We start from the raw sequence: 19247 nt of genomic DNA on the forward strand, positions 1-19247 counted from the left end.
TAATGTCAACTGAGTGCAATTATAGAAAATTATCAAACCAATCTGTTTACTTACTGTATCAGCAGCTGTAAGATTAATGCCTAAACCACCAGCTCTCGTGCTTAGTAAGAAAACAAAAATATCATTCCTATAGAAATGGAAAAGAAACAGAGCTGTAATAATCACTTTACTGCACAAGCATTACATCATGACAGTCAGGAATCAAAATATTACATATATTCTTCTAATAAAACAGTGTAGGCTAGAGTTCTACATATATATAAAAGGAAGTGAGCTCCACATCAATGTGTAAAACAAAGGTGGGTAATGATCAATTTTAAGGACAAGTGATTCCTAGATCCATTTCTGTGGCTCTTAAGAGGTCCCATATTTTAAAATCACGCTGGAGCAAAATGAGTGTTTTCAACAGTACAAATTTTTTAACTTTTGAAAAACCAATTAGGAATGAAAACACCCAACAGAGTGAATGCATTTATTCTGAGTAAACATTCTCTCCCATCTCAAGTAACAGTTTAAAATAACAGGTTTAACTCCTCCTGTGATTTTCTGTCCAATTTTACATTAGATTGAAAGCACATCCTAATACAATAACTATTGTAGTTTTCTTTCTTTCATTAATTGCTTTCTAACTTGAATTCCCATTATGAAACATCATTTTGGGGGTGGGGCTTTTAACTTTAACTTATTGCTGAGCACATTGTAAGCCGCCCTGAGTCTCCAGAGAAGGGCAGCATATAAATCAAATTTAAAAAAAAACAAAAACTGTTGCAGGCAGCATAGTGACATTGCTGTGATATCAACAGAGTAGCCAGTCTGAAATGTTGGCTCCTATGTTTCCACATTATTTGTGGTTCTGGTGGAAAATTCAAGACACAAAATATTGTAGATATGCTAAGCCAGAGCAAAACACATTTATTTTTCTTATTTTAACAGTAACAAAAATGGGGCGGGGGAAATGTACTACCCAAATGAATTGTCGTCATTTTTTTGTGGCAAGCTCAAAACAACAATCTCGAATCTTGAAAGGGGGCATTTCAAATTTACAGTAGCACTAAGTTCAAATGTTCCTCATGCCACTATTATAGTGGTTATGCAACTATCCTCACTGGATTGCTCTGTGGATCTTGGCTGCATGACATTTTTAAAAAAGAGTTATAGTTCTGCAAATCATATATTTGATAATATACTGACATTCCTCTCTTCCTTCTCAGAGGCTCTCAATAGTTACAATATTCATGTTTGCTGTTAGAATGATTGATAATATAATAAAAGTGGGAAATCAGAGAAGCCCTTTATATGTTAATGAAATAGAACAATGAGCTTTGGCCCATTCAGCAAAATAAAAAAGTCTCAACACAAGGATTTTATATAGTGGGTGGAAGCTTCTTCCTTGGGAGTTAGGTAAGCACCTGTCAACATAACATTACTATATTTAAATAGGAGGAGGGGAAACATACCTGTTCTGAAAGTCAGCTACCATATCTCTTCTTTCTGAAATTTTCGAGGAGCCATCTAACCGCATGTATGTATGCTTCCTATAAACCATATATTCCTAAACAACAACAAAACAAGAAGCTCCAGTCCATTTGCAATTTGTAGCATTTAGAGCCGTTCCTAGAGAACGGAGTTGCATGAAATATGAGTATCTGTGCTGAAGTAACACTTATTTTAAAAATGTGCAAAATGAAACCTGACTGCCAAGAACACAGTAGTTTTTATTTTGTATTTTATCTATGTTAAATTAAATCATAGAAGATGAACATGTTCTATTGATTTAAAAAATCCTTCAATGATAAAACTTATATTAATAGCGTTTAGGGTAAATTTAAAAACATTTTTTAAGGTCAAGGTTATGAAATGTTAATATTTTTTAAATTACCTACACCAAAACCAGAAACCCAAAATAAAAACAAATTCTTATTTAAAATCAAAACCACAAAATTGCGCTGAAAATAATTTTTTACTTATAAAAGTATATTTGTTTTAAAATTATCCATTTTAATACTTAACTTTGCCTACAAATAAAACAGAATACTGGATAATATACAGGATTTCACTGACACAGCCAACCCAAATTTCTGCCAATTGAAGCTGCTTTTTAACACACCAGGTACTCTTGGTGTGCTCTTTTCCTAACACTCAAATAAAAACTAGCCATCTTCTTGTAAAGGTGAAGGTATGCCTATACAAGATTTGGTTACTGGAGGACCCGAGATACTGGCTAAGTAATTATTTCAGACCTCTGCACATCACCAGCAAATATAAGTTTATAAAACTTATAGGGCTGCCTGATTACATAAAGACTCTGGACAACATACAACATTAAAAACAGAAAGAACCAATATAACAAATTAAAGAATTAAGGGGCTCCAGAACAAGGGGAAAAAACATTCAAATTTATATGTAGAATCAGATAAGCAGCTCACCATATACCCTACACCACAATCTGGTGGAAAAACCATATTTTAATTTTAAGTAGAATTGGGGCGGAGGCCAGATGGACCTCCAGGGGAATATTATTTAGAAGGTAGACACTGCATGACAATGTTTAATTTTACAGATTCCAAAAGTTTTCAGAAAATATGTTAAGCTTTCTCTGAGGAAAAGATGTATACCAGGGAATTTATCTTAAATGAGCTGAATATGGGCATGGAGTAAAGAGAAGGGATGAGGCTAATAAAGGCTTAATGTAGTATCTTGGCTCATCAGCAATATCTGGACCAATAAACACTTAGACTATTGAACTATTTTTAAAAAAACAAGCTAAGTATTCAGGATATTAACAACAAAACAATAATTACGCTGCTTCAAGAACTTTTGTCAAAATAGTAGAAAAAAGAGATACCGATAAAATATTAATAGAATATTTCTATTAAAATCACTTGAACATCTTTTCACTAAGCCTGTTAAGTGGAAGTGGTCACTGTGACATCAGAAACACTAATTTTGTAAAATAATGAAATCCATCTTAAATGGGGAAAAATTGTTTATTGAGGCAACTAAAACACTGAGTCATCCTCTTATCCACTGGGAATGACAAAGACAATAAAAATCTGTACACTACCCAAATATTCAACTCAAAGATAAATACCTGAATGTTCATCAAAGCAATTCATTTAGAATATAATCCATTGGCTCTTTAATAAAAAGAAAACAGCCAGGATTGAATATATGAAACATAGTTACGGTTACAGGTCAATTTACGACTATAATTGAGCCCAAAATTTCTGTTGCTAAGTGAGGCAGTTGTTAAATGAATTTTGCCTCATTTTGTAACCTTTGTCGCTACTATTGTTAAGTGAATCACTGTAGGAGTGAAGTTAGTAACATAGTTGTTAAGTGAAACTGTCTTCCTCATTGTCAGATTACAAAAGGTGATCACATGACCCTGAGACATTGCAACCGTCATAAATGAGTCAGTTGCCAAATGTCGAAGTTTGATCGCATGACCACAGGAGGGCTGCAACAGTTTATAAGTGTGAAAAACGGTGATAAGTCACTTTTTAAGTTGTAACTTTTAACAGTCACTAAATGAATGGTTGTAACTTGAGGACCACCTACCTATACTATTAATCCCACTGTAATAGCTACTGGTACTAATTCTGTCCCAGCAATAAAATAACTCTACTCATAAATCACTATTCTTTTCCTGAGCCATGGAGTCTAACGTTCCCACTGGAAAGTTGATATTCCTACCTCCAATAAGTCAATCATCCGTGTCATCTGAGAGTAGATAAGGACTCTGTGTCCTTGAGATTTTAGCCTTGTCAATAGAACATCAAGAGCATAAAGCTTTCCACTGTCTGTGATCAAGCTCTCTTTGTCTAAAGGAAGAAGGAAAATATAACATGATTTTTGTCTTGTTACATATAATTCAATTAGGTTTACTAATATCATGTCTTAAATCTGGAGGCAGCCTTCAACGAGTGAAAAACCTACTATCTGGGGAAGGCTTTATCCTTTTGACCCTATTTTATCTGCTTCCAGTAAAAAATGACTTCTGTGTGTAATTTTTCAGTGTAAAAATATACATTATAAATCAAAGACCTTTTGTTTTCTGTACAATACTTGTAATAGTTAACAATCCATCTGCCTTATGACACAAATTTGTATTATTAAGTAACGACTCAGTCTGTCTTCAGTTCATTCAAAGGAAGAAGAATTTTAGCTGCGTTTAATTAAACTTGATTTTGAAATTAGGGAGAATTTAGGCTGTTATTCTTTGTGCAAAAAACACCATTAAGAATAATGTAAAAATAGATAGTCAAAAATGCTAAAACTTGGCTTCCAGCAGTTGCCTTCCTCTCATAGTGGTCCGCAGGGCACAATGGGGTCAATGAGGAACTAGCTAGCTCTCATAGTAAACAGCCAGTGAAGTTGGTGCTTTTTATCGATGCAAAAAGGACTCAGACACTTCCTGCCATTTAATCTAAGACCATTTTTCTTTCAAAGAACAGGAAAAGCTTTAAGAGATTCCCACAGTGATCGTAATAGGGAACAGTGATTGAGAGAGAAGGGCAGAGTTAACTGCAACAACAGCTGTTTTGCTGCTCATTTGGATAATCCCTACAACTTTGCAGCTTGAGTTAAAAATCTAAACTGAATTACTCTTTAATTCAATTTCAACACTAAGCATAATCCCAAAGATACCTGAATTTAATTCTGTGCTATTTCTTTCTTAATAGTTCTTTACAATTCTCAATAAACGTCCATAACTTATCTTAGTATCAACTTGTTCTAGCTTAGTATTCTTGCTGTTTGTTTTCTTTACTGTGCAGTTTTACTATTTTAGTTTTGTACTACAACTATGTTTTGAAACATAATGAAAAAATATGACTGGAGAATTTTTATTAAAAGTTTGTATTTTACTCAATGAAACAGAAATAAGACCTCCCACTGTACACTATTTAGTGTTGTGTAGTGTACTAATGCCTTTTAACAGAATTTGTTAGATGGAAAAGGTGCTACCAAGTGCCTGATATTTTGCCTCAGTTAAAAAAAATACCATCCAAAACGTGCCAGCAATAAACTGGAGATAATACTGTGCACCATTTTTAAATTTTTCTTTTTTGATTTTAAGATACATTTATTCCATTTTTATTTTTACACCTATGATCATTATTCAAACCCACTTATTCCCAATGCTAAAAGTTCACCTTAATCAGCTATCATATATTTATTGGTCTGAACTGATTAAAATGCTGCAGGAGTAATTTGACACTACAAAAACATAACATAAATTTATTAACATATCAAACTTTGATTTACTAACAGTGGTATGTAAGTGAATGTGCATCAAGTAATATCTCTTTTCAAATTCATTCTATACTTGCTCAAGACAATGTTTATTCTATACACAGCTTTCAGTAGACTTTAACATGGAAGGACAGAGTACAAATGGCAAAATAAATAAAATGGAATGTAATGAGCTGCAGGCAGCTTTACTATTCATCTGCACATACTGATATATGTGTATGTTAGAAACAAAGTACACTTTTGTTTGTTCTACAGATTTATCTGCCAAAGATGAAGAAAATACTCTATACCAAAATCCTTATTAACCACAATTAAAAAAATAAAATAAAATGGCAGGGGCAATTCATCAAGAGCAAAGCTAGAAAACAGGATAAACTGGAGCACAGGAGAGTGAAAAAAAGTTTCATAATTTCATAATTCCTAGTCCCAGCCTGGACTGAGAGGGTTTTTAGAGTTTGGGGGTTTTAATATAACTTATATATGTACATTATGTATTTTATAATTTTAACTGATTGTTTTATTGTTGTGAGCCGCCCTGAGTCGTCGGAGATAAGGCGGCATATAAATTTAATAAATAAATAAATAAATAAATAAAGGTAATGTCAGAAGAGAATAACCTGTTATTTTCATATTTTCCCTAACCTTATAAAAAGCCTCTCCCTAAAAAACATAATTAATTTCCTAACTCAGTTATTGTTATGGTATAGGCCAGTGATGGCTAATCTTTTCCAGACCAAGTGCCCAAAGTGCGCGCACCCAAACCCCCTAAATGCAATGGACCCCCTCACACGCGCCCCCCTTGCATATGCGCACCAGAGACCCAATGATCAACTGGCCGGTGGGGGGAGCGCACGCGCACATGCGTGGCAGAACTGAACTGGGGCGATGGCTCGCGTGCCCAGAGAGGGCGCTGTGGCACACATGCCATAGGTTCGCCATCACGAATATAGGCAATAGTTTCTTTTCTTAGCTTTAATAGTATATACTGAATTACAAAACTGCAAACCACCTGGTATCCTGACGAAAGACCAGCCGTTTGGAGGTTTGAGCCCCAATAGTCCTCCTGGGGCTTCAGGAAACAACTGAGAGCATCGTTTTAGCCAGCTGGTTACAAGTTCAGGCGCTCCATAAAACACACATTGTTTTGCTTCAAGAGTTCCTCCTTCTTTAAGTGCTTTACGCTCATACTCTGCACTGCGATCATTGCAATAGAAATCCAATGGAACAGCTGTTACCTGTGAATCAAAAGGCTAAAGTTATTCTAGATTTTATAAAAAAAATTATCTAAGACTGGTCCTTAGAAACAGAATGCAGAAGCAAAGTAGTTATGAGATAATTGAATGGTCTCTAGATCTTTCAAGATGATTAATTCAAGTGAGAGCTCAAGCAGGAGATATTACAAAATACTAAGGCTTAATAAAGGTATTTTTTTTAATGGAATTCTTTCTTATTTGATGCTTATGAGATTTCAGCATCTAATTAAGCGAATAGAATCCAAGACTGTATATTTCTTGCTCATAGGTCTTACATTAAAAATTACAGAACAAAGAAAAGAGTTTGATGAGCAACATGTTAAATAGCAAACTAATAGCATAAAATGAGATCTAATAAAAAGAGAAGAAAATTATTTTGAACATAAAAGATGTTAGTGATGGAAATACAGAGTAAAATCACATAAAGCCTGAGAGGAAGAAAGGTTTCAAGAATGACATATATCAATACATCGTTTCCTGAGGAATATCTTGTTATTCAACAAAGATTACTTCAATGATTTAGGATCCTGAATTGCACTGGTCAGTTCTCAGTAGGGCCATAGTTTTAATAAGATACTAATTCAGCTTACAAAAACACTTTACATAACTATGATCTGAGCCGAGTATGAAACAGTCAATAAACAGCAAGAAATCTTTGTCTTGGCAGCAATGAACTTTCTAAAGCCTGACAATCTTATGAATACAAAACCTTTGTAAATAAATATTTTGTAGCAGCAACACTGCTGTTATTATTATTTATTTATTGCCAAGTGATCATACCCTATTATGGAATCTTTGGGAAGTACTGATTTATCTCCCGTAACTTTGCAAATACTGTTTTAATTGACCTGTTTGGCTCTTACCCTCATCTTCCAAGGGCACCGAAAATCTGGCTATTCTCCCAGATCCCAAGGTAGGGTGGTTACAATTTTTATGCCATTTCATTTGGGGGGACAGGGAATCATTTGTGTCCCTATTTTATTGTTTTGACTAATTATGTAAAGCACCCAAAATCATACAGAATCAGTCGTTCTTTAAAACTCTGTAATAAATAAGTTGGAACAGAAGTTTATCTTCTTGTACTTACAACTTTCTTCGCTGACAACTTCAGTGTAAATTATTTAGCTAAAGTAAATGTATTGCCAACACAGGAATCTAACTTTATATCAAGCTAACCATCTTGGACCATCTCCATCATTTTAATCTTTGGCTAACATTCTGCTTCATCCAGATAGCAGCAAACAGCGAACTCTCCAAGTGGCTGAATAGTCTCCAGATAAGGAATATGTTCCAACAGACAAGATTGCTTTTATTTAAAACACACACACACGCACACACACACACCTCTTATCTCTCTTTAACAGGCTAAACAGCAAGTCTGTGATATCATCCTGTACAACATGTTATTGTTCCCAAACACATATATTTTCAAAGCTGAAGGCCAAAACAACAACAAGATGGACATAAGATACAATGACAATGATAAAGAGAGTAGTGGAAGTTGCAATCAGGACTTAGAATCTATATTTATATATTAGCCAAGCAAAAGCAGAGTATGTTTCTTATATAAAACTCTGTTATTAATCAAAAGTTTATTAACAAAGCAGTCTCTTATTTATATGTCAGAACAGGGACATAAATACTCTATTTTAGAATGCTATTCTTTAAATTATTTAATTTTATATACAACAAAATAAAGGACACTTATGACCAAAATTAAAAGAATTTATCACATATCATTCAGTTATTTGGATAAGAAGCAGAATTTCCATACCTTCTTATAAACTCACTAAAACATATTATGAAGGGAGATAGAAGAGGCAAGAATTTATTGAAAATTAAAATAATTTTTAATTTTTTCTTCTCCTATTCCAAAAAATCTATGGCAGAGGAAATCAAAACAGAATGCAGGAGAGGGGTTCTACATGAGGGTTTCTGATTGAAAAAGTGATCCTGTCCATTAACAGAATAAATTCTTAGAGGTGTTCTAGTCCAACCCTCTGCTCAAGCAGGAAACAGTGATGGCGAACCTTTTCGGCACTGAGTGCCCAAACCGGAATGTACATGCATGTTTGTGCATGTGCATGTGCATGCGCCAGAACACCGGAAACCCGAAGACCAGCTGGCTAGTGTGCGCATGCATGTTTTTGGCGGGTTTTAGGCCATTTTTTGGGGTTGTTTTCTGGCGCTCTGGCGCCCACAAAGACCAGCTGGTCGGCAGCACCAGAAACCAAAAGAGCAGCTGGGGACAGCACGCGTGCCTAGAGAGGGCTCTGTGTGCCACCTCTGGCACGCATGCCATAGGTTCGCCATCTCAGCCCTATAACATTTCAGACAAATTATCCAATTTCTTTTTAAAACATTGAAAAAACTATTTACAACCATTACTGAAATTCATTCTACTAACAAATATTTGTTTGTTTATTAGATTTCTATTGCTACCTTTCTTAAACAACTCTGGGTGGCTCATGACATCAATATAATCAGGAAATATAAAACATAAAACAATTAAATGATAAAACGCTAAAACAAAAAACCTGTGTCTTAATCATCCCCTTAGGATGCTCTGGAGCTACCTCCAATTATCCTTATTCCATTTTTTCCTGTCCTATCCCAATGTCTCAGTAAAAAGCCAGGTCTTCTGAAAGGCTAAATCTGTGGGATCTGCCAAATGATGTGGAGGGGGGCTGTTCCACAGGGTGGGGCAACCAGGGAAAAGGCATACTCCCAAGGTCCCACTAGCTAGCAGAATTTCAGGGAAGGGATCTGGAGCATGCCTACCCTGTCTTTACCTAGACACAATACGTTTAACTGCACTGCCAGGACAACATACTACAAGAAGAAATTTTCCTTATTTTCCTGAGAAAATACAATACCATATCTACCAATGAGGTAGAGTATATAAACACATTTTCATTAAAATTGAATATAAGCTCCAAATAACTGCTATTCTCTATCAATAGCTGTCATCTGCAAGGACAGTTAGCCACGATGATGCCAAAATAATATGTATGTCATGACATCATGATGCACTCTTATATTTGCATTGTAACATTGATAACAAGCACATAAGGACAAATGTTGCATCACTACACTTCGATGTACTCTACATCTCTGGATACCAAGCAGTTTCTAATTAAAATATGTACTGTACCGCTGGGATGGGGCGGGGGTGGGGGTGGGGGGTAAAGAACACAAGAAGAGATTTCAACCAAATTAGTCTCCCAAATACAGAAGTTCAAAAAAGGTCACAGAAGAGCTAGTTTCTGGTGAAATATGTCCTGGCTAAAATATGTATGCTATGCTTTATGTTCAGGACAGAAGTGATTTTCTTTTTTTCTATTTTTTTTTGGGGGGGGGTGGAATTCAAGGCAGTCATAACAGTTAAGGGGATGAGTGACATGGTGGTTTAGTAATGAAGACATTCGCCTCTAAACCGGAAGGTTCAGAGTTCACTCCAAGGTAGCGGCAGATGTTTCTCTCCTAAGGCACAAAAAATAAATAAAAAAGCTGCTAACTCCATATAGGCATCAGGAAAGGCACTTGGCCAATAAATGCTCAAATCCATCCAGTCATCTCGACTCTATCCAGAACAGGGAATACAGAGTTGTGAAAAGGAAGCAAAATAGTTAAGGGAGTATAATACTGGGAAGACCAAAGTGGTGGTAGGAAGGTTGGGTACGTCATGCCAACAGCATCTAACACATCTAACAATATCATGGCAGCAACAGCAGCTAAGGCAGGGTTGGGTAATTAATTTTCCCAAGGGGCCAGATGAGAAATTGGGATTGTGGTGGAGGGCCAAACCAATAGAACTGTGAAGGTGGATAGGCACGCATACACATACGTAAAATTTAAAAAAGTAGCAGTCGCCTTCAAAGTAAAAGCAATGCAGTTGTATTGTGTGCATGCCGAACGCTTATTTACATTTGGTTTCTAATTTCCTATTGACCTCACATGGACCAGAAAGAGACAGCCAAAGGACCGGATGTGGCCGGGGGGGGGGGGGGGCATAAAATGCTCTCTTCAATCTAAGGGAAAATAGAGAAAGGCACGTCTGGGAAGATCATATTGATTCTTTAAGCATAGCATATCCATCTCTCTGTATTTTGTTTTGGCCAAAGCTTGGAACCACCCAGATATTCTGGGTTTTTGTTCTGCTTAACTGTGATCTGCCTAGAATAGTTCAGTAGAGCTTTCAAGTTACAATATATTTGTTTTGAGCTTGAAACAAAACACCTTCTTCTTTGTGAATACTTCTACTCTTTCTTAATACTTTGATGAAATGATACATAAAATCAATGTAAATCAGTGATATTTGAGACTCAAAAATAATCTCAGTGGGACACAGATTAAATTACTGAGACTTCAAGTCTAATTTACAGTATACTTTAGTTATAGTTACAGAATTCTTATGTTTTGGGGGGAGAAAATGTTGGGATAAGTACTCCTATTTTGATGGGAACCCCAAGGTAGTTCAAATGCATATAATATTTGCATATGAACCCAGAATTAGTTCATGAGCCCTTAGTCATCTGAATTAATTTATAATTCAGATGACTAAGGGCTCATGAACTGATGAGTCTGAATGAGCTTTGTTTTAGATCTGGAATTTAAGCCCCATCTCCTAACAGAAAAATTGTTAGGAAGCAGAATTTTATTTATTTTTATCAGCAACTAATGTTTAAAGCAGCTAAGTATAACAAAAATAAATTTAAAAATATAACTTAAACCAACACAACACAATAAAGGAATAAATAATTATGGATCCATGATATTAATATTAAAGCTAATGATTACTGTCAAATTCCCAATTCTTTACAAATATATATTATACTACGTATCTTATAGCTCCAAAAATAATTTTTTTTCTAATTTTGGAAAAATAAACATTTTAGTGTTTAGTGCAAACTACAGTGAACATATCTTACATATTAAGAAGTCAAAATCATCTATGGGTTTGATGCCCTTGTTTTAGTTTCCTGAATTTAGAAGCACAGATTAGTATTATGGATCACATTTTATTCAAGTTTCTCATTATGATGGCTTGAAAGCATTTTCTGAAGAATGTATAGATATTATGGAAATAAAAAATATCTTAAAGGAAAGTTTAATGAAAAGAATGCTGGAAAAAAATTACTTCTGACTCCAAACCCAGAAATGAAAAACTGCATAGCATCTGACAATACAATGCAATACTGCCATCTATAGCTAAGAAATTAGAACTTCAAACAGCTTTCACAAACTGCATTCAGACCACAATCAGAATAATATTTCAACATCAGTTTTTTCAATATATGTGAATGAACAGAGATTATATCTGAAACAGGAATGCTCAAATGTTTGCTCAAGACAGGATATAAAGAACAATAAATGATCACTCATCCAGTGACCATTCAAAATAACAACAGTGATGAATGAGTGATACCCATGACCAGTCCTCAAAGTTACAGCTGTCCCAGCACTCATGATTTGGGTGTTTGGCAACCCACTTGCACTTCTGATGGTTACAGCATCTTGTGGGCATGTGATAGGCATTTCAACCTTATTAAAAACATCAATGATGATTGATTGGTGATAATTAGACAGATAGACACAAGCCTTAAAAGGGATCCTTAATCTTATGGAAATTTGTGTGCACTATTTTCCTACTTTGCAGAAGTTTAAAACTTAAGATACTTAATATAAACTCTTATATTTATTTGCAGCTGTGCATAAAAACATGACCTTAGCCTTACAAATGCTAACTTTAAAGTTTGCTGCTGAAAAATGAGCAAATTATAACTGAGCTGAGTATTTCAACAAAAGTATCAAGGGTCTGTGAGTTTGTTGTGAAAAAGCTCAGCCAATTACAGAATGCCTTAAAAAAAAAAGAATGTCAATATAAGAATGACTGCAGTACCCTTAAAAAATCGCATAGTGACCTGTATATGGCCTGTCTGAATGGATATTCAGAGCAGGAAGAGGAACATAAAACGGCCAGCAAAATGATCAAAAGAATAAAGCAGCTGTCTTTTGAAGAACATTTATAAATTTATATTCTGAGATGAAAAGCGCTGAATGTAGACAATTTCTCACATAGAAATATTTCAAAATGGGTTCAAAAATGATTAACAAAGACTTACCCGTGGGCTCACAACGGACAGAAAGGACGGCAGCTCTGTGATTTGACAATACTGTTTCCATGAGGTAGCTGGCTGTTGATGAACAATGTAATCCGAGTGGCCGATTACTGCTTTACAGTGGCTTGTGAATACAAGGCCCTAAAAATGATAAAATTCAAAAAGGTTTCCAAAATTTGGACAATGTTTTACTACAGCAATTCGGTTCTAAAAAATGCCAAAAATGAGCAATGTCCAAATATCTTCATTTCGAGTATGAAACTTTTATCTTGCTCTGACATTCTAAGGCCACTGGTCTCTGTTTATGTTTTTTTTATAGCAGATGAAGAGCTCCAAAAAATGGAGCAACATTACAATACAACACTCCTAAAAAAGAACCTGATAGGAAAAATATTAAGATTCTTTGATACAACATGCAGTTTTGATTGTTGCTCATAGGGAGTTGTGGTTCTTAATGTCATTCCATGTGCCTTGGCTCTTGTGCTCCATGCTGCTAGGGAGCATGACCCCTAGAGGGTGAATACTGAATATTGAAACAAGAGTTGTTTCACCACAAGTACTACTTAGATATACGCAGTCTGTGTAATGAATAAGATGGCAAACTAAACTATCTGCTACAGCTTTTCTTTCTTTATCATGCTGAAGTTAACTTGTGTAGATCAGATTATATAATTCTGAGATTTCTGGAATGTCTTTCAGTTTATGAGTAGGGAAAAATTTAAGACTGTTTGAGGATATTCACTTATTAGCAGGAATTCCTGACAGTTTGTTCAATTAAAAGTATTTCCCTTGCACAGAGATGAAGATGTTACATACCTGCAGCAAAGTGCAGCTGTGCAAGTTGAGTGGGGAGAGTGGGAAGCTGACATCCAGCACAAAATCCTGATTCTTCAGATACCGAGACTGACGCTGGTCTTCTTTTTCTGGCTCCTTCCAGAATCGAAAGTGGTGGAGCCTGTAGGCGGCTTTCAGAGACAGGAAAAGAGCTAACCATCTGAGGGGGGAAAGTATACATTCACACTTTTTGAACAGGAATGTAATAGTCGACTTACAGTCATTTGTAGAGTTGGTTAGAAATTAAAACGACACTGGAAAAAAAAGATTTTTGACCGGTTTTCACACTTACAACCATTGGAGCATCCCCATAATCAAGTGATCAAAAGTTGGACGCTTGGCAACTGGCATGTATTTATGCCAGTTGCACCGCGTCCCATGGTCATGTAATCCCCATTTGTAACCTTCTCAAATGGCTTCCAACAAGCAAAATCAATGCGGAAGCCAGATTCAGTGAACAACTGCCTGATTCACTTAAAAACTGCAGTGATTTGCTTAAACGTGGCAAGAAAGGCCACAAAATGGGGCAAAACCCACTTAACTGCCTTGCCTTGCAACAGATATTTGGGGCTTGAGGTATACAGTAGTTTGCAGTAGTTATTGTAGTTGTTAAGTCAAGTACTAAATATATGCAAAAAGGAGGGGATTGCTTAATGAACCATTATTTTTAAAACATGAATATGAGAGAACAGCTATTTTGGTATAATGTTTAGCCATTCAATCTGCCGTTCTTTAATTCTGAAGTCCAACTCCATACACATGAAATGTTATATGCAAGTATTATAAGTAAGAAAGGTGATTTTAAAACTAGCAAATAGTGAATGATCAATATTGTTTAGCGAACATATAGTTCTATAGAGAACAGTACATCTTTGATAACAAATAGACTTAGAATGGTTTAGCCTGATGCAAGCAAAAGCCTGGAAACTTAATTATTTAAAAAGAAACTCTACAGGACAGTTTCTTGTATGTGTAAATTATTCCTTTTTTGCCAAGATCTACAGGGATATTAGTGCACAATTGCTATAATTGGCCTACTTTCACACTATACACATATTTGTTCAATTTCAAGAATTGGTCATTCAAATATTGCTTATTGCATTGTATTACAATGCAATAACGCATTGCTTAACGCATTGTAAGCCGCCCTGAGTCTCCGGAGAAGGGCGGCATATAAATCAAATTTTAAAAAAAAATACAATTTTTTAAAGTATAGGACATGAGAGTTTAAGTGGTATCCAGGTATTTGTAATAAACATTGTTCATGCAATGGATATTTCTGCACCCCAAAATTGCAATATACTGTATTTATTCATAATTTTTAAAAATTTATTCTTACAATTACTTAAACTTAAACTAAATGTGCTATTAGTTCAAGATTTCTCACCTGGCTAGGTGTCCTTTATGCATAAGGTTTGCCAATTCTGCTGGAGAAACATCAATAAACCGTAGGAAAGAGAAACAACTCCCTTTCTCAGCACCTATAACATATAAGTAACAAGATTAAAATGAGCTCCTGCAAAGAACTGGTGCCACATTGACTTTATAAAAACTGACAAGTGGAAAACACAATTTGGGCTCGTATATGAACATCTGTATCTCTCCTTTGTTTTATATTTTTTATCTTTGATTATTAAAACAATCTATTGCTTAAAAGACAAAAAAGATCTTAAGAGGGAACATTAATCACAACTTTGTCCCAGTCAATTACAGGTAATCCTCGTTTAGGGGACTATTCGCAGTTAGGACAGTGATGAGAAAGTAATTTTGCAACCAATCCTTGCATTTAGGACATTCTCAGGTCTGTAAAGCAAAAGAATGATGAAGGAAAACTACAAGCCCAGTAGTGGTTTCACTTACATTACTGCTTCACTCAACAAGTTTCTGGTCCCAATTATGGAGGTTAAACAAAGAATATCTGTATTGCACCTTCTCTCTAGAGCAGATCACATTAGCCCAATTTTTATGAAAATTTATGTTTTCTGAAAAGCAGCGATATTAGTGGCTGTGATCAGCAGGAACATTTAATACAAGAATAAAATACACAAAGCTCATTAGTAAGGAACAGAAAATGGTTAAAGAAGGAAGAAGAGTGCCACTAAGAATGAGATGCATGGAAGAATGATACATTTTTCCACCCCCAGAGACAACAAAGCCATAGGCGCATGAAGAGAAAAAACAGGATGACAATAACTGCACATCATTTCCTTTTCTCTCTCTCTATATATATACAACTAAATTTTCTAATTAAATTTTGGAAAAAGTAAGAAGAAAGGGAAAATATGTTGCCATTATACAAAATCTGAGGACCAGAGGGTTAAACCTAAGAAGGATTACACATTACCCTTAATAACCAAATGAAGAGTCAAATAATGTGAAGTTGTGCTGTTCAGAGTATAAATTCAGTTTTGGAGTAATTACAATTTGTAAAAGGATATGTAACTGATTTAAGTATTTGTTCATTATCATATTTAGTACTTCAAAAAATAATCTCAAGAACAATTTTGATAACTTGAAAGAATTTTTAAAAAACCAATGAAAGTGGTAAATAGTGAAAAGAAAATTAGCATGAGGAAAGTTTTGAAAAGGTCAGTGATAACATAAAAAACAACTTTTTAAGATTTAAGTAATCTGAGTATAAGAAATGCTAAAATAGACATCAGTTCAATTGTGAAATAAGATAATTAAGATGTTTATGACACCACTGTCTATATAATTTTAAATATAAGTTTAGAAAAAAAAAGCTACACTATTGTCATTTTAGGTAAAGTGATATGAATTAATTTCATCTTAATGTTCTCCCAGTCCTTTAACTTACCTCTTCTATGGAACAGAGACTGTTGAATGTAGTCTGGTGCAAAAGGAGAAAGTAAAAACTGCAACCACCTGGAAATTAATAAAGATTTAAAATCTTAGGATGTAAATATTAATTATATTGAGTTCAAACTTGCTTTGTCACCTATCCTTACTCTAAGAATTGGGGGACATTGTTGTCTTTAGGTTATTAGCCAAAATCATTCTCTTGAGAAGCCTGGAAGTAAATACTTCCAGCTGCTATACAGCTAAGCTATGAGCCACTTTAGCATAACATTAGAAGGGGCTGAAGGAACTACAGATCTCTCGTTAAGAGCAATAGTTGAAGAGGTTCCCCTGACTGCATATGTTGTATTGGAAAAAACTGAACAGAATATAATACTGCTTACCTGTCCCGTGAATGGTTAAACACCCTGATCTGCCCATGACGATAGAGAAACTTTGAAATCTGATATGGCTTTAGTGAAATGTGAAATGGAGACCATGTTTCTTGTCGCTCAAAGAGCTCTGGATGATTGCAGACCTGTATGGAAATGTAATAATGAATTCTTACAATAACAATAACAATAATGTAATGTTTTATAATAAAATTACATTTTGTAATAATATTACAAAAATAATAATTATTCTACATGTTTGGAAAAATACAGGAACAATTTTCAGGATTTAATCTTTTACCCTGCTTTTCCTCAAAACAGACACATTAGCACATGATTATTTCCCTTACCCTGTAAAGCACATCAGGCTAAGAGTTATTTTTTCATAGTCTATACCACTTCAGTCACAAATAACTATTAAGTGGCACACATACCTTATCAGTAAAAAGGAATAAAACAATGCAAAACATATGTAACAACAACATCTGACTTCATAAAACAATAATATAAATAACCACTTATTGTACGGGAGCCCATATTTATGTCTAGTACGAAAGGCTACAAAAACCTACAAAATCCTAATAAATTTGGGATTTTTTTTAACTCGGGGGGGGGGGGGATGTTGTTGCAGAGAAGGGGACAGTAATAAAGAAGATTCACTTTTGCGGCCCTGAAGACAGAATCCCCCAAAGTAAGATCCCAGAGAGCCCTCTATCCTGATCTTACTGGAAGAGCAGATAATGCTGAGAACAGTAAGATATCTAGGCTTTGGAGGTGACAACCAATGTCTTAAACTGCACCTCAAGCCAACTATCAACCTGTACAACTCACAGAGTAATAGTATTAACTGGTTGAAGCAAGAAGTACCTGCAAGTTCTTGAGTCTCTGCCTTCTGGGATGTATAGGGTGTTGAGGGAGGGGTAGTACCTCTGGTGTAGGGGCATGTCATGTCCTTTTAGGGCAGCTTGTGCCTTCTGGACACTATATAGCTACCGAATGATTTTCAGGAGCAGCCTCACATAGAGTAAACTGCAGTAATTGAGAGGTTGGATTACAAAACGAGCTATCAATCCAGATTGCCAATTATGAACCAGTTCTTAAACAAGCCAGTGCAATCCGTCCAGATATCGGGACACAGAGAACTTCACAACCAAATTGAAATCTAAATGAGTCTTTTCAGTCATAGTTAAACATCTAACCACTATTCTAGACTGATTGTTGTAAACAATTTGTAAACTATAATTTGCAACATATATTCTTTTAGAATAGGCACAGTTGCCTTTTCCATACTTACATATTATCTTGCCAAAATACTCAATTTTCCAACAGACTAAAAGTGGCAAGTTTACCATTGCAAATTATAAAACAAAGGAGGAAGAGCTTAAGTAAGTTAAGCAAATGTAATCTGTTAATCATGCATTACGGAATGTGGGTAAAGCTACAAATGTTTTCTTGAGACAAGCATTTCAGAACGATAGGTTTTCCTAAACTCACCTTCCTGAACTGCATGACAAGGTTCATGAGGCTACTAGTAGTGTTCTGGGCTTGCTGAGTAGTGCCCATGGAGGATTGTAAAAGGTCATCAATTGAAATCTTATTCTTCAGAGCTTGATATAATAATTTCTGTCGACTGGTCTGCTGGCAATACATAAGAATCTCGATCTAAGAGACAGGAAAATAGATTAAGCTATTGCCAACAGAATATTATATTAAATCCCACTTCACAAAAACAATCCATAAGTAATCTTGGGGAGTAAGAGATTTTCCCCAGAAATCTTCATTGTAATGTCAGGAATACAGAATTAATATTCTTAGCTACAAATATTCAGATAGGAAGAACCCTGTCAAAAATCTATTGAACATTACTATGTGACATATAGTAATATGTGGCGTAGCATGGTGGCGCAGCAGACTAAAGCACTGTTAAGTAACACCAGCTGCCTGCAATTACTGCAAGTTCAAATCTCATCAGGCTCAAGGTTGACTCAGCCTTCCATCCTTTCGAAGGTAGGTAAAATGAGGACCCGGTTTGTGGGGGCAATAAACTGACTTTGTATAAAAAAGAACACCGTTTAGGGGGCCCCCGAAAGCCCTACTAAGCAGGTATATACAAAAGTATGAAGGCTATTGCTTAACGCATTGTAAGCCGCCCTGAGTCTCCGGAAAAGGGCGGCATATAAATCGAACCAATAAATAATAAATCAAACCAATAAATATAGTAATGAGATGTAAGAGTTCTCTTTAAGGAAAAGCTGGAACGATACTTTCAAAGTTATGTCTTCACAGCTTTGTATAATTTAGCCTAGTCTACAAGTGACACATTTTTATTGCGGATTCATATTCATCAATGACTGATATATTTTCTGAAGATTAAAAAAAATGATTCAGAAAAATACAAATATTATTTGTACTATTCAGAACAAGTGCAAAAATCATACATCAAAATGCGTTCAGTTCATGGATCAAGAATTCCCTAAAGATATCATTTATGCAATAATCATCATGCATGATCAAAATGATCAAAACTGTGCATATATTGGATAATTTAAAAGTTATTTAAAAACTTATGTAAAATATTACCAAAGCACTGC

General features: G+C 35.1%; 1 protein-coding gene across 1 annotated transcript in view; it reads right to left on the bottom strand.

Moving 5' to 3' along the window:
• INO80 (INO80 complex ATPase subunit) overlaps positions 1–19247 on the bottom strand; it is a 56026-nt gene that overhangs the window by 11286 nt on the left and 25493 nt on the right. Inside the window, exons 20-29 of the mRNA XM_034417826.2 lie at positions 18151–18318; positions 16669–16802; positions 16284–16351; positions 14853–14946; positions 13448–13625; positions 12635–12772; positions 6266–6491; positions 3697–3824; positions 1458–1552; positions 55–127 (exon numbers count right to left, since the gene is read on the bottom strand). Coding sequence (XP_034273717.2) covers positions 55–127; positions 1458–1552; positions 3697–3824; positions 6266–6491; positions 12635–12772; positions 13448–13625; positions 14853–14946; positions 16284–16351; positions 16669–16802; positions 18151–18318 — 1302 coding nt within the window. The remainder of the gene's footprint in view (positions 1–54; positions 128–1457; positions 1553–3696; positions 3825–6265; positions 6492–12634; positions 12773–13447; positions 13626–14852; positions 14947–16283; positions 16352–16668; positions 16803–18150; positions 18319–19247) is intronic.

This window comes from Pantherophis guttatus, chromosome 1 (assembly GCF_059756535.1).
Source record: "Pantherophis guttatus breed Tessera chromosome 1, ASM5975653v1, whole genome shotgun sequence".
Lineage (NCBI taxonomy): Eukaryota > Metazoa > Chordata > Lepidosauria > Squamata > Colubridae > Pantherophis > Pantherophis guttatus.